The sequence below is a fragment of the Apodemus sylvaticus genome, chromosome 11 (genome assembly GCF_947179515.1).
Source record: "Apodemus sylvaticus chromosome 11, mApoSyl1.1, whole genome shotgun sequence".
NCBI classification, from domain to species: domain Eukaryota; kingdom Metazoa; phylum Chordata; class Mammalia; order Rodentia; family Muridae; genus Apodemus; species Apodemus sylvaticus.
The window spans coordinates 83,551,396-83,566,876 of NC_067482.1; the positions used below are offsets into that span (position 1 = coordinate 83,551,396).

A 15,481-nucleotide genomic window follows, 5' to 3' on the forward strand; every position below is an offset into this window, starting at 1 on the left:
GGCTGCTCTCGAGCCTGGGCTGGGAAGTCTCTCACCTCCTCCAGTGTCAAAGCTGGGGACGCCGTGCAGGATGACGAAGTGCAGGAACAGGGGCGAGGTGTTCATCTTCGTGGCTCTAGACAGTAGCCCACTGAGAAACTGCACGTACCTGCAGGAGACAGTGTCTAAGACTCCAGCCGATTCACAGCTGCTGAGTCTCAGCGGCAGGCAGTACGGCATGGAAACTGTGTCTGGAGACCCTGGGGACACCTTGTCCCACTGTATTCAAAAATAGCAATTATCATCTTAAGCTTGGTGTGGAGGGTCACCGCCTCGCTGAAGCTCCACCCACAGCTCTGAGAACAGCTGACACTGTCACTTACGTGTAAGGATCTCTTTCACACGGATGCTCACGCCTTGGACCAGGTCTCCCCACCTGTCCCCATGCCTATCACCAACAGGGCCAGCACCGCAGTCAGTGACAGGGCACGCACCCAGTAGCTCATTCCACTCACATGAGCCGTGACGAACAGCTGGTATCAATAGCCCCTGGATTCCTGTGTCTTCCCACCGCCACACATCTCCAGAGGGGCCTCGTCTCACCTGATAAGGTTCACCCATGGCCACCCACACATACTAAAGATGTGACTTTTGCCATATGAATTCCAGGCACCGACTTCAGGTATCCAAGCTGACTGTCACACCCCTCCACACACATGTTGGTCAAGAGAGAAGTTTCTACACTGTGTGTGATCAAAAAGGTTCCTCCTAAGGTATGCCATGGTAGCGATGACCAGAATATGAGCTGTACCCTGCAGCCTGATGCCGCCTCCACCATTCCTTCCTCTGCCCTGCCTGGTGTAAACGTACCCTGCTCCCATGGAGGCCCAGAGGTAGCCAACCAATGCCCTAAGGCCCCTGACAGCAGTTCCACTACAACCAGTCCTCACCAGAGCCTTCAAGATGTCTCTTGGAATCTGCCTCCTTTCTGGCCTATGTCCTACAGAGTACTACACTCATTGCAAGAGGGAAGAAATGACCTGCTATCAAACTAATGGTCCATGCAGCAAACAGGAAGTGACCATCACCCACGCCCTATATGAACAGTCATGGCTTTTACCTTACAACAAAAACATTTCAAACGCCCACTGGAGTGCAGCCCCAGATCATGGTTAAGTAGCTGATTTGGAGGCAAAATTAACCAAACAGAAAACTTTCAGTGGTTTCCCATCTTGGGATCTACCCTTTCAGAAAGCTTTAATACAATCTACTTCACTGTAGGGAAAATCCACAGTGACAGGTGTCGTCAGCATCCCACATTTCCAGTGGCACACTGTTACGCTGTTATAGTGAGGGCAAAACTTCCCAAGTTACAGAGGCCTGGTGTCCCCACAGACTCGGGTAAGCAGGCCGTGGGTGTCCAGCCTCTACACTGCTCCACGAGTTTACTCAGATTAAGAAGTTCCCAAGCCTCCTGTAAAGAGGTGTACAAGGGTAGAACCATCTTGTGTCCCATCAGCTGCGCCCTGTGCACAGCAGTCCCCTTGGGTGGGCGGCCCTGAGAAAACATAATGGACTTACTTACACACAAGGTCAGTGTGGAATACCTAAGACCCTGCTGGAGATAGCTCCACCCTCTTCCCAGCTCTGGGTGATCCTGGACACTAGGAAATGAGTGTCCTTGACTTGTCCTTCCTGTGAAGGGACTCTGTGGCAATCCAGACCTGCTGTGGGTGGCTCTTCAGTGAACCTCCTCAGATAAGACAGATCTTCACACAGAGGGACTTGGAGGTTTGAGGGCTCTGTGTTGGTGATGGTCACATCTGCTCTGATACACACCCAACCCAGGCACTAGGAGGGACAGAGTTCTCACTCACATTTCCTCAGACATGGCAAAACCCATGTGGCTCTGCAGCCTGAAGATCTGTGACTCCCACTCTCCGTGTGAGACAAACCCTCCAGGGAGCTGCGACATCTCCCTGCCCAGAGGCCACCAGCTCCTAACAGTACTACAGGTGGGATCTTTCATGATGCCGGCTGACTCTCTGGGATTGCTGCCCCATATGTTTTTTGGTTTGCTGTCCCCTGACCCCAGGCATGGTCACATGCCTGTGATGCCAGCACTAGGGAAATAGAGGCAGGAAAATCACAGGTTTAAGGTTATCCTGGGCTACATAAGACCCTGACTAAAAAATAAATAAACTAAATAAACCAAAAACAAAAAAGAAAAGGCTTCCATTGTGCAGCAACAGATGACAACAGCAGAATTGTGCTTCTACACAACCTTGCTGGTGAGGACGCTGAGGCAGAAAGTCACCCATTCAGGGACAGAAGACCCTCATCTGAACAACAACCCCATCCCCACCTCTGTCTCAGTCTTTCCTCATTGAAACTTGCTTGCTCTTAATGATTGTCATCTTCCCAGCTGACCACTAGAGAGCGCTCCCCTCACAGTGGACCCACGCAAAGAGAAACCACAATAAACCTCTGTCTACAAGTTTCATGTCCATGGTTTCAACCAGCCTCCACATCCTGGAGGATGAGAACCCCGATCTTTACCTGAGACATGCAGGCTATATCTGAGACTGCTGCCCCGTGTCCCCCTAATGAGTCCCTATACAGTACAGCCGGGACAGGGTAACAGCTAGGCGCTCCGTGTTTACGCTGTGTTCAGTGTTATTTGGAAACTAGAAGGTTTAGAGTGGATGGATAGTCAGCCTGAAAGAAGAAAGCAAAGTGGCTGAACTGAAGACCTTTGTGGTAATATGTCTTCTCTCATATGTGAGCTGGGTTTTATGTATGTGCACACACACAGACACACACACAGAGACACACACACACTGTTTGGGGTAAGAAGGAGGACCAGTGGGAAGAGGAGGTACCAAAGAGGATAAGGGGGTATGAATATGAGTATAATACATAATATACATTTATCAAATGTTATAATGAAATCTATTATCTTATACACTAATAAAAATATGAAAACACACAGGATACACAACACAGAAGCATACACATCAGCTCTACACAAATACCGGGCCATTATATGGCAAGGCCTTGAGTATCTGCAGGTGATAGAAAGATCTAGATCCAGTCTTCTGTGGAAGGCTCTGGGTGATTCCGTCTTTGTCCATGGCTGCTTAAAATGTTGAGACTCTCAGCCACAAACCCTAAGTTCCTCCCTCATCTTTGATAGAGCTAACTGCAATCTTTACTTTCAAATAATTTCTTGACTTTGGTCCTAACATAACCTGCAGAACAGCACACCCCTGTCCACGGGCATTCGGACAACAGTGAGGTGCACGGCCCATGGGTGTGATCATCACATTCTTCTGGCCTCTCCCACGTTTCCTGAGGTTTATCCCAATATCCTTTCAGTTGCTAGACCACTCAATAATTATTTGGTTTGTGTCTTCTAATGCAGGCAACAGGAAAGGTGGCAGAAAGAAGGCAGAAAGAAGGCAACCCTAATCTCAGGCGCTGCCCAGCAGTAGACTGGAATGCAAAATTGAACCCTGCCGAGCTGGAAGCACTTTAAAATGAGATCTTCCCCCTTCTCCTCACACTTTCCAGTATCCTTAGAAGCCACTGCTTCCGTAAGTAGTGAGCCTGGTGGCCACGCCTGCCTGCGGAGCCCAGGCATCTGTGGGAGCTGCATCTTGTTTATGTCTCTGCTTCCATGCAAGTCTTAGGAAGGTTGCCATTTTGGAAAGTGCTCAGTGGAAAAATAATACTTCATGGGTTCATAACCGAACAAGGGCTGTTGAAGTGGAATCAACATAATACGCTCAAATGTGAAAAAGCGGCTTCCCTGTGGTGCCTATTGCTCAAAGCAGGCCATAGCCTGGCTCCAAACCACGGGCCCACAATGTAGCCCACATTCTTTCAAACCGCAAACTGTCTGAGTGGACCCAGACCACTAGAATCATCGTGTCTGCTGGCCCAGCCTGCCTTTGGATTGGAGACAACAGATGTGAAGGATCAAGGCTCACATACAAAGGTTTGGGGCTAAAACAAAACCTTATCTCCAAAATGGGGGCCATTTTACAGCTGCCTTCAGAATTCTTGGACAAATTCTGGAGTTAGGACAAAACTACAATGAAATTATGTGTGTGCCTCAAAAAGAGAAAGCCCTGTTCCCTGACAGCCGCACCCCGACACTTCAGGGGATACTCTATGTTGCGGCCAGAACAGGCTGTCAGGGAACATCCAAGAGAAATTCTCTTCCGCCTCAAGGAGCTGATGCTGTAGACTCGAAGGCAGCCTATGAGGATCTGAAACCCGACTCGGGTCAATAAAGTTTAACTAGAAGACAATCAGAGTGACTCATTTCCATACTAGACGTGGCTCTAACATCGGTGTTAGAACACTGGTGAGCTAAAACCACGCGGCCTGAAACATCCACCCTAGTCAGTCTCTCCATCATGTTCCCTGATCCCTGTTCTAGCAGACAAAAATGAATTCAACACAACTGTGGAAATCGAAGCTCACTCTCTGAAGGAGACAACGATTCTCATGGCTGAAATGAGCCGTGACTCTTCCTCTCATCTTCCTCTCTGGGAGTGACCCACAGGCGAGAGCGCACAGGCTCTCACCAGACACAAGGCTTTTTTTTACTAGACATGGAGGTCTATATGAATCATATCCTTGCCTTTGGAACCAGCAAACCCCTCCCTTATATTCTTAGGCAAGACCCAAGAGCCCTGCAGAGAGAAGAAGTCAGAGGATATTCCTCTGGCCCCGAGGACAGATACATACCGCTTCTGGGAGGGCTCCATTAAAGCTGATACTTTGTCATCATAAAACTTCTTCATCGCAAACCTGTCCAGTGCCTGGTCAGCACTGGGGAAGCAGAGGGAGGGAGAGAGAGGGGTGAGGAGAATGAGTAAGTGTGTCAGGTCAGTGGTGTGCCCAGCCCCTCAAGGACGAATGGACATCCACAGCTGTCAGTGAGCTTTCCCCTCGAGGAGCTGCATCTGTCCAGGCACAGCCCGCTGTCGTTCTGCGGGAGCGCACTCAGTTCAAAGCAGGAGCCACAGTGAACTCCTGTGGAACTCCCTTATCTAAGGGTGTGGTACTTAGATGTGCCACTGTCTCACAGGGAGAGGAATGGGCTGAAGGCCCCCAGCCTCAGGATCCTTCAGAAGAAGCCTACAATGTGCACAGAAGGAAGGACCTGTGAAGTCTTGGAAGTATAGATAATACGTGACACTGCTGAGTAGCTTCAAAGAAAGCGTGAAAGTTGAGAATGGGGCAGGGTTGATGGTCAGGAAGGGTGTGTGGGGCTTTGGGCTTCGTGGATATTCCTACAGTGACTCTACAGAAAGTCACTCTACTTTAACAGCCTACCTGACCTTCAAACACTACCCCCAACGTTCAGAGTAGTAGTCACAGACCCTTCCAGAAACCTCACTGTAGGGCATCCTTGGGTCATTGAGCTGACTTAAACCATCAAATAAGACTTATTGTAAACAAAAGTATCCTTGAAAATTAGATAGGCAGCCAGACATGGTGGTACACGCCTTTAATTGAAGCACTCGGAGAGCAGAGGTTGGCAAAGGTCTATGAATTCTAGTCCAGTAAGGTCTACACAGTGAGACCCTGTCTCAAAAAACAAACAACAACAAATCAAATAAGTATATGATGAGTTCTCCATTGAAAAATATATATGTAAGTACTCTCCAGAACAATGACACATTTAGGAATTCTGAACATACCATTTTCAAAATATATGCAGAGATAGGGAGGACAAAGGAAAACACTCTTAAGTTCAGTGTGACTGACCCATGAATTTGCTTCAATGAGGCTTGACCAGTGAGGCTGTCACAGATGGAGGAGGACCCACTGGAGCCCAGAACGTGTCACCCAGTAAGTGCATATGTCTTTCAGGTGTTAGACAGAGATCCCTATACAGTCTATGGCTGTCAAGCATTGTTGTTCCTGGGATCCACTCATTGCATCAGCACCGACCACTGTTAGTGCTCAGGGGTCACCCAGTGCTTAGCTCTGTCGTAATTCGTTCTGGCTTCGTCTTCTAAACTCTTCAGAGTGCCTGGACCGAGAACACACTCTCTCTTTGTAACCTGCAGTCTCTGTTTTGGGCTACGTGTAGTTTGTGACAAATCAGGCGTGTCCCCTGTGGTGTCTAAAATATAACTAAGGGGATAGGAGGGATCGTGTGAAAACAGCAGATCTGGGTTCTAGAGAACAGGGAAAGCAGCCCGGGTGAGAAGACCCAGGACAGGCCTAACTATGTAATAACCACACCCATGGATCAGAGCCACACAGGGCAGGGGCTTGGAAGGTGGGATGTCCATCCACTTAACTGGAAAAGAATACTGTGACCTCTACTAAATAACAGCATTAGCTCAGACCCCAGTATGATGCTATATGAAATATTCTAAGGATAAAGACGTGCAGAATGGCCACAGCCCACGAGGAGGCTCAACTACAGTTCCCACAGTCCAGGTAAGGACGGGACGCTGAGGCCCAGAAAGACTCACACATGCTTCCTGACATTTACATGTGTGGTGTGCCAACACAGGGAGGGCAGGATTTTACCTTTCTGGGGATACACTTTGGGGAGCAAAGCTGGTTCCCCAGATTCAGTTGGAGAGATCTCTCTAAACTATGGGGAATCGCAATGCTCACTCGGGTGGTCTGTCCTGAGAAACAACTGGGCCAAGTGTGGTCTCCAACCAAATTCCTTTTACATAACTGAGGGGCCAATGTGACTGGGAATCTGGATGTGTCTGGCACACACACGATGCTTATTCAAACCCACAGGGCTCTGCCTTTCACCCTGGGGTAGGGTTTCCTCCCTGGCAAGCACCAGCCTCTTGATTTGTTTCCAGAGAAAACATTCCAAAAGTCCAATTTTACTCATTTACACAGCAAAGGAGGAGGTTCATAGGGGAGCTGAGAAGGCTTCCATTTCTTTGGCGTGGATTGGCCTGGGCACACAACACAGCTCATGCATAGCCAGGAGTGTGCAAATGACTGACCTGGGCACACAACACAGCTCCTGAGACAACCAGGCGTGTGGAAATGATTTTTGTGTGCAGGGTTGGGAAGGAAGCTGAGGTCTTGCATCCACTAGGCGAGTGTATTAAACAAAACTATACTCCTGTCCAACAATGACATTTTCTAAACTGAAATTTAGCCTTTCTTCAGCAAGCACATCAGGGGACACCCTGATTGTCTTAATTGGCCTAAGACCAGGATCCTATCATCTTAGAGGACAGCATACAGTGCACACACAGAACATGCAGAACACTGTGGCTGTTCATATCATCATTTACAAGGTGGCCGTAATCTAGTGAGGATTTTCAACGAGGTGACATCAACATGGCTGTCTTCACTAGGGAATGACTGGGCTCGCTTAGTTTGATTGCCTCCACAGATCTCCTGGGAATCAATCACACAGAACATCCCAAATAGGAATATATGCTCTCCATCCTGCCTGACACTAACTCTAGGCACAGATCACTCTGGTACTAAGGGACAGATAAGGTTGGGAGGATTCCCAAGAAGACCTCTGCCCACAGGTGTGAGCCAACACCCCGTGCGCCATCTCCATCTTACCTGGCTGAGACGTTGGTGAAATGCATGTAAGACGATATGACCACTCCAATTCGTCCTTTACCACCCTGCAGGAGACCAGAGAAGAATCAGTGTCCTTTCTATAGAATCCCACATACAGATATACGGAGACAGGAGCAAGCTCAATCACGAGCAGAAAGAGGGGCAGATAACATGTACTAATCCCTCTGCCTCCCTAGTATTAGAGCACTGGCGTGAAGCAGGGAATCCTCACACAGGGGCTCATAATAAGAGCAGGTGCTAGCTGGGTGTCTGTGTAAGTCCCCGGAGGGCATATCCACACGCAGCAGCTAGTCACTCACCACCTCCCAATTAGGTTAGGTGAGCTGATGCCAGCCACTGCAACAATTAGCATGACGTCATTACGCAGGTGAAACAGGAACAAACGCCCGCCCAAGGGCTGACAAGTGACAGTGATCTGTGTAGAAGGCTCTAAGTGGCAGGACCTCAAAACCTCGTGAGCTGGTGGTATCCCACACCGGTGCCCAACACCACGATTTATCCAGTGAGGGGGTGGGGGAGGGGCTTATACACAGGGAAACCACATCCCAGGCTGGTGCTATGGAAATCCTCCTACACATAACCACATTCACAGCCAACATCACCAGTAGTGGAGTTTCCTCTGCTACCCTGTGGGGCTGAGCATATGGTAACCCAAAGCCAGTTCCGATCTGTCCTACACTCTGAGAGCTAAATTTCATTATCATATTTTAAGCATTATGAAAAAAAATGTTTTTAAAAATCAAAACAGAGTTAGTTTGTGAGACGTGAAAGTCACCTGAAACTTGACTGCTGTCATCCTCTGCCTGGAGACTGACTGCTCCGCCCCAGCAGACCCCACCCACCTTACAGAAGCAGGCGGGAGTCCATCAGCTGGACCCCGTGACTTACAGAGCTAAAATACCACCTAGGTCCTTTGAGAAAAGTTAGCCAAGCCATGCCCCCAAGCCGTACCAAGCCAAACTGGCAGGTCAGTATTAATTGGTAGCTCCCCAACTCTATTCTTTTCTTCCTTAAAAAAAGTCAGTAGTAGAGTTTAGACCTTGTGCACACAAGAAGGCACAATACAACTGAACTCCATCTCTAGCCCCTAGCTGTATTCCTAAAAGCAAATAAATGAACAAACTCAACGTTTTCACAAAATCAGCTGTGAAACCAAGCCTTCTGGGAGATAGCCTTGCAGATGCTTGGCAGATTCTTGGCAGTGCCATCCTGGTTCTTCGCATTGTGAAATATAAAGCTTCTAATGATACTAACGTATTTCTTGTGTTAAATGGCATTTGTCTTAACAGCATACATCTCTTATAAGAAAATATCCACTCAGCCAAAACCAGACCCACAGAAGCCGGCCTTTAGAGCTGATGCCTTCGGTCGTTTCTGCGGCACTAGCTACAGGTGCAAAGCAGAGGCGAGTGGAAGGCGTTACAGCAAAAGTCAATAGACAGCTCATTTCAATAGCAGATCATCTAGACAAGAAACAGCTACAGAACTCAGACCCAAATTACCTCTCAGACTAAATGAACCAATTACACATGGACAGAACACCTCACCAACAGAACAGGCTTCAAGGTCACAAGGAACAACGACAAAGGATAACTCATACGTGAAACCACAAAGCAAGTCCCAATAAAGTTAAGTCTGAAATCCTATCAAGTATCGTTTCTGACCACCATCGTATGAAAGTATAAGAATGGGGTGGTAGATAAGTGGACTTTCAAAATTCTCAAATATGTAGAAGTTAAGCAACATGTCACTGAACAGCAATTCAAACAAGTGCTTGAAAGGAAAAGTTAAAAATCTATTGAGACATGGGCTGCAGAGATGACTCAGTGGTTAAGAGCCCTGGTCGGTCTTCCAGATGAGCGGGGTTCCATCCCCAGCTCCTGTATGCTGGCTCACAATCATCTATAAAGTCAGTTCCAGGGTATTAGATGTCCTTTTCTGGTCTCCAATGCACCACACATGCATGTGGTGCACAGACATAAATTTAGGTAAAGTACTCATACACATAAAATAAATAAGCATGAGACAACTACAATGGAAAAAAACACATTAAAATATATCAGACTAAAGAAAGGCAGTGCTAGGAGGGAAGTTTGTAGCACTAAGCATCCCTATCTAGAAAGGAAGAAAAGATCTCAAATGAAGATCTCAATTTATACTTCAAGTAACTAAAAAAAGGCCAAAGTTAACATAAGAAAGAAAATAGAAAGAGAACAGAATAGAACAGAGAATCAAAATAAAATGATCAACAAAACTGTTGTTTTTGTCACTGTGCTTTGCTTTCTTGCTTGTTTGCAAGGTAAAATAAAATCAGCAAGCCTTGGCTAAGATTAAGGAGAAGAAGACTTAAAAGCTGAGAACAGAAATGAGAGGGAGCTACCGTAGCCAACAGCACCAAACACCAAACAAGGCTCTGCAAGGCTCCCGTGGGCAGCTGCAGATGTACAAACTGGACAGCCAGTGGTCCCCCAACACGCACAACCACCGGCCCAAACAGAAAATCCCGCAAGGTAAGGGGATCCAGTCAGAGCTGAAGCTCCTCCCATCAGGGACACTGCCACTGCCAAGCCTGTAAAGAAGTGATGGCAACCCTAAAATTCGCCAGAAAGCCAGCTAAGCATCCTGATGGAACGCCTCGGCATATAGCTCAGCTTCACGGACATGGCGAGGGGACAAGTTCTCCATCATGCACTGAGTGTGAGCACCTGAGGGTGAGGGAGGGAGAGGGGTGTGCACTCCTCATTTCTGTCCGACTCTCTAAGAATTTTCACCTTCTAATTAATCAGCTCTTCCGCTCACAGGCTATAGGAAAGCATGGTCCATGGGATCCACTCTTGACCGTACACTCTTAGGGGAGCAAACAGCCTTCTGCACATCCACAGTTCTGTTCCAAGGCTCAAACATCCTAGACTGACCCCAAGCAACATCTGCTGGGAACCTTCCATGCCACAGACTTCCAAACAAGGGGTCAAAAGAGGAAGAAAGAACAGTCCCACGAGGAGCATGGCCTCTTTCACGTTGGGGATGGCTTGAGCACACGCTACAACAGCTGTAACCCAGGAGAATGGCTACGGCAGCCCAGCTCTACCCTGCCTGCCCTAGCAGAGACAAGTCCGGCTGTTAGTCATTCCAGGCGTCTGTAAAAGAGAACACTCATCGTATTCCAGCCCTGCTGCCGCGATGACGGTGAACCTTGGATGGCATCGGCAAACGCCATTTCAAATTAAAAGCTTACCTCTCAAGGCATGTTTTCCAGGCATTTCAAAAGTAGTTTGAAGCAACGAGTGCTCTATGGTAGGTAATGAAAGGAAAACATCAGAAGCCCATAAACTGGACAAAGAGAGCCCAGAGTTGCTTGGGGAAGGTAGGCAGAATATCTAGGTGGCGTTTTCATCTTTGGTGACCCATGTGTTTTCAATCGTATTAGAATTCATTTCAACACTCAGAATTAGCAAGTATAAAATGGAATGAATAGAAGGAGTTCTAAAAAGTCCAGAAAGCACCACAAACCACAGACCTATAAATTCTAAAGACAAACTGCGGGTTGGGGGCTCTTTTCTATTTTGTTTGTCTGCTTTGTTTTTAAGCATGAACAGGAAATCTGAAAGGCATATCTTCATGGAACACGTCACACCAGGTGACAGATATCCTGGAAACTGGTTGGTTTTGAAGAAAACGAGCTGGTGCCTGTGGCCAGCCTGATCTTAATCCATGTGGCTCCTTTACTGCTAGAGGCCCCGCCGGAACCTCAGAGCCTGTGGGAGCAGCGACACTCACCCTGCAGTGGATGACCACCACATGCTGGGGGTCATTGTTCAGCCAGGACTCCTGGGCTTTGCATATGGTGCACATTTTGTCAAGGGGAGGTGCATGCAGCTCGGGCCAGCCCACATCCATGATCTGCAAGACAGAGAAGAGAGGCACCTCAGTTTCTACTTCCTGGACCCTTCTGTCATAATCTCATAGTGGCATAATCCACTTGTCAGCCCCAGGGGATGCTGGGTAGGCCTCTTCTGAAAGCTAATGAGCACCTGGCTAGTTTCCTTTATAGGAAAGAAAATGCAGGCCACCAAGTTGCCAGCAGGCCACACCTCACCCAGGCGCCGGTCTGCACCTTTGTAGCTGGGTGAGAATTCTATAGAAGCCTTTTAGAGGTGTTAGTGGTTTAGAGTTGAAGGTAGAGGAATCTAGGACCCCAAGACCTTTAGATTTTTTAACAGAGCCTGTGGCCCACAGTGCTGTCAAAAGTTACCCACTCAAGCTGACAAGGAGTCTGGCAGATACAATGTAGCCAGTGCTGCCCTTGCTATGCAGACCACACATCAAGGACGCTGAGACCTCCAGAAGCCGGGGAGCACCTTCAGGTTTCTCAGAATACAGAAAACCACAAGGGCCAAGGCCCTAAGCAAGCAGCCCAGCCTCTGGCTACACCCAGGGAGGGCCACATGGGGGTGTTATTTCTCCTCCCAGCTACATGGGAGTGTTGTATCTCTTCCTCTTTCTTTTTTTCCGGGATGGGGTGGGCAGAGCTTTTTAATATATGAAAGTAATAGAAAGGAGTTCAATAGGTTAGACCACAGTAAGAAGAGCCGGCATGTCAGTTCCGCGAAGCTCTGGACTCCTTCCCTGTGCACCCAGCATAACCAAGACACATGTAAATTCTGTACAGTAGTCAGTCTAGTGCACTAGTATAGCAGGCTGAGGGGCCCTTATTCAAAAGGCTTGGGGCCAGAATTGTTTTAGAGAATTTTTTTTTTCTGTTTCTTAGCATCTATACTCCAAAAGTAGCAAAATTGTACATTTATCTAAATTTGAACTTTTTGAACATTAGTTTTTAGTTTTACAGGATTTTAATCTCAGATTATCAGATGTTTAGCCTGTACCATCCTATTCTAATGGTTACAAAGCATTTCAACATATAGAATATAGATGCAAACACAGAGACACAGTTCAACACAGGCACACATGTATGCAAGCTAGTGAGCTGTTAATAAAGTCTGAGGCCTGCACAGACACTACTCTTCTGACACGAATATTTTATAAGTGAGTATCCCTTCTCCAAATCAAGTAGGGCCAGACAGGTTTTGATTTTTTTTTGTTGTTGCTGTTGTTACTATTTCAAATTCAAGAATATCTGCACATATGTGTCTTGGAGACACATTCCCAAAAGCAAAATAAAATAAATCTATTTGTTTCATATGTACCGTATGTGTGTGTGTATGTATGTATGTATGTGTGTATATGTATATATATATATATATATATATATATATATATATATATATATATATATATATATATATCACCTTGAGGAAATTTTATATAATATTTTCAATAATGTTGTATTGTAGTTTCCAGGGTATAGAATTTTATTTCATAGTGTTATATTGACAGGCCATAAAATTTTTGCTAAAAACACATATTTTATTTTGTATGTGTCACGGGGAGCGATATGTACCCATGAGTACAGTGCCTGCGAACAGCAGAGGCGTCTGACCATCCTGCAGCAGGATTACAGGTAGCTATGAGCTGCAGGTGCTGAAGATCGAACTCAGGTCCTCTCAAAGGCCCTAAATGCTCTTAAAATGCTCTTTGACCACTGCTCCAGGTCAAGTTTAGCTTTTGAGTAACTTGGATTTTAGATTTTCAGATGGGGGATGCTGGACCTATACTTATAAAACGTATAAGTTTTATAAGTTGCTGCCACGGCTAGAGATGAGGTAAGAGGCATACTCACTTTCTATGAAGCTATTACTTTTAATTTTAAAAGCAACCAAAAGTTATAAACAATACTTAGTACTTGATACTGAACTATGTTCCACAAAGACCTACAAAAAACACTTTTGCACAAGCAAAACACACATCCCTGACATTTTACAATCTTCAAATATAAAGAAATCAATTCCATACCTTTGGATTAAGCTTTGTAAGGTCATATCTCTTCTCTGAAAGGTTTAATACCTACAAAGAGACAAAAAGCTTTCAGACAAATCATGGTTCTCAAAGAGGAAGGAGACAACTGCATTTTAAGGTGATAGAAAGAGACAGAAATGCACAAATGTGTGTGTGGTCACAGGGAAAAAACAAAGTAAGTTGTGGAGGGAGGGAGGGAGGGAAGGAGGGAGGGAGGGAGGGAGGGAGGGAGGGAGGGAGGGAGGACAGCACTGGAACCTTGTGAATCCTACGTTTTTCCTTTTGTTAACTGGAGCCAAAATGGGCAAGGAAAACTTTCCCCTTTTTGTTGTTTGTTTTGATTTTTTAAAATCTCAATGGGGACAAACATTTTAAAACACGGGGTCTGTACACTTCATATCTATACAGTGGTTCTTCCTGGTCCTGCTCTGCACAAGGAATGCGCTGGGGGCAGGCATCAGTCAGTAGAGGAGCCAGGTATGGGAAAGCCTGAGGCTGAGACCTGTCACTCAGAAACCACAGCTGTCTGTGGAGTCCTCAAATCCTACAAAAGACCACAAAGTCCTATAGAGAACACATGGTTCCTCCCTAACTTGGCCCCAGCTACCTCCCAGACCTACTCAGTGTCAGCCCCGTGCCTGCCCTGCCTTCCATAAAAGGCTTGCGGGGTTGGGGATGCTCTCAGCAGTCTCTTTAGGAAGGGTGGGAAGAAAGGGACTGCTTCCCACTGAAGGAGTCCTGGCCTTGAAGAGGCTGTGCTGGAGACAGAGGCAGCTCTGAAGGTGTCTCATGGAAGCCATAGCCATCCATGCTGGGGGCTAGAATACTACTCCGCTGCCCATGACCAGACTGGACCTCAGGGAGTACAAGCACTGTAGTTAGAGGTCATAGGGAGTCCATACGGAAACTATCCTGGAAGCCACAGCTTCCCCACTGGGCCTAGCTGTGGGTCTAGCCGTGGGAGAAATCTGCTAAGGGTGACAATAACCTCCTTGTTGGCTTTGTAAGATTAGCTCTCCCTTGATAAGGCGGCAGCATGAGAGACTGGAGCTAGAAGCTGTCATGTAATCTGAGAGGTGATTATAGCAGCAGGAAAAGAGGCTCCCTGGGGCTGGCAGCTCTAGAAGAGAGCAGGGCCGACCAGAGAGAGGAGCGTGAGATTCTTCTAATTCTGCTCAAATATGGTTTCCTCTGTCTGATACACACATGCTGGGAAATCGGGTTACCTATATTTGACACACACACACACCCAGGACTGCCTTGTTTCTTGGACACCCACCTGCTTGCCTTTCCAAAGCACTAGAGAGCAGGAGGAGACATGGCTGCCTCCTGACACCAGAGATTCTGACTGGGAATCCTTGCATTCCCAGAAGCCAGTCTTACTGATGAGAAGCCATGCTCAGCGCTGGACGGAGGCAGCAGCCACCCCTACGGTCAACTGTCATGGCCCATGACACAACAAGAACAAAGCTGGCAATGGGAGGATAAAGGACACAGCCAACCCCACCCCTAGACTCACGAGTCAGACTCCAGACCCCCAAACCATTCCTCATTAGTAAGCAAGGCACAGGGACATCCCTGGCCCTCGCAGGCGTCCTCTGAGGGACTCCTGCTCCAGCCTGCCTGCACACCGTAGTGACTGCACACCATAGTTACTGCACACCGTGGTGACTGTACACCGTGGCTGCCATCCCCACTCACCAGGTAGTTGTCACCGTGCTTGGATTTGAGCATGCGCGTGACTTCCTGCAGGCTGTGCAAGTAGGACTCCTCTGAACAACTGGCAGGGAAGGACACGGCAATGATACGCTCGGTGACATAGGTAAGGTCCAGTTCGTGACTGTCCTCCATGGCTGGACTCAGGACCACGGGCCTGCAAGAGAGGAAGAGGAAGTCAATAAAAGGATAACAAGAGAAAGGATAAACATTCACCCAGCAGGGTTCCAGGAGAGAGCTGGGAGCAGCAGGTTCTGCATGGAGACTG

At 47.4% G+C, this 15,481-nt stretch overlaps 1 protein-coding gene across 7 annotated transcripts in view; it reads right to left on the reverse strand.

Moving 5' to 3' along the window:
- The window catches only part of Tns3 (tensin 3), a 240,450-nt gene that overhangs the window by 102,440 nt on the left and 122,529 nt on the right, over positions 1-15,481 (reverse strand). For all 7 annotated transcript variants that reach the window (XM_052199263.1, XM_052199269.1, XM_052199266.1 and 4 more), the window contains 6 exons: positions 15,199-15,370; positions 13,495-13,545; positions 11,362-11,484; positions 7,564-7,628; positions 4,738-4,821; positions 36-148 (listed from right to left, as the gene is read on the reverse strand). In XM_052199263.1, coding sequence (XP_052055223.1) covers positions 36-148; positions 4,738-4,821; positions 7,564-7,628; positions 11,362-11,484; positions 13,495-13,545; positions 15,199-15,348 — 586 coding nt within the window. In that variant the 5' untranslated portion in view covers positions 15,349-15,370. The remainder of the gene's footprint in view (positions 1-35; positions 149-4,737; positions 4,822-7,563; positions 7,629-11,361; positions 11,485-13,494; positions 13,546-15,198; positions 15,371-15,481) is intronic.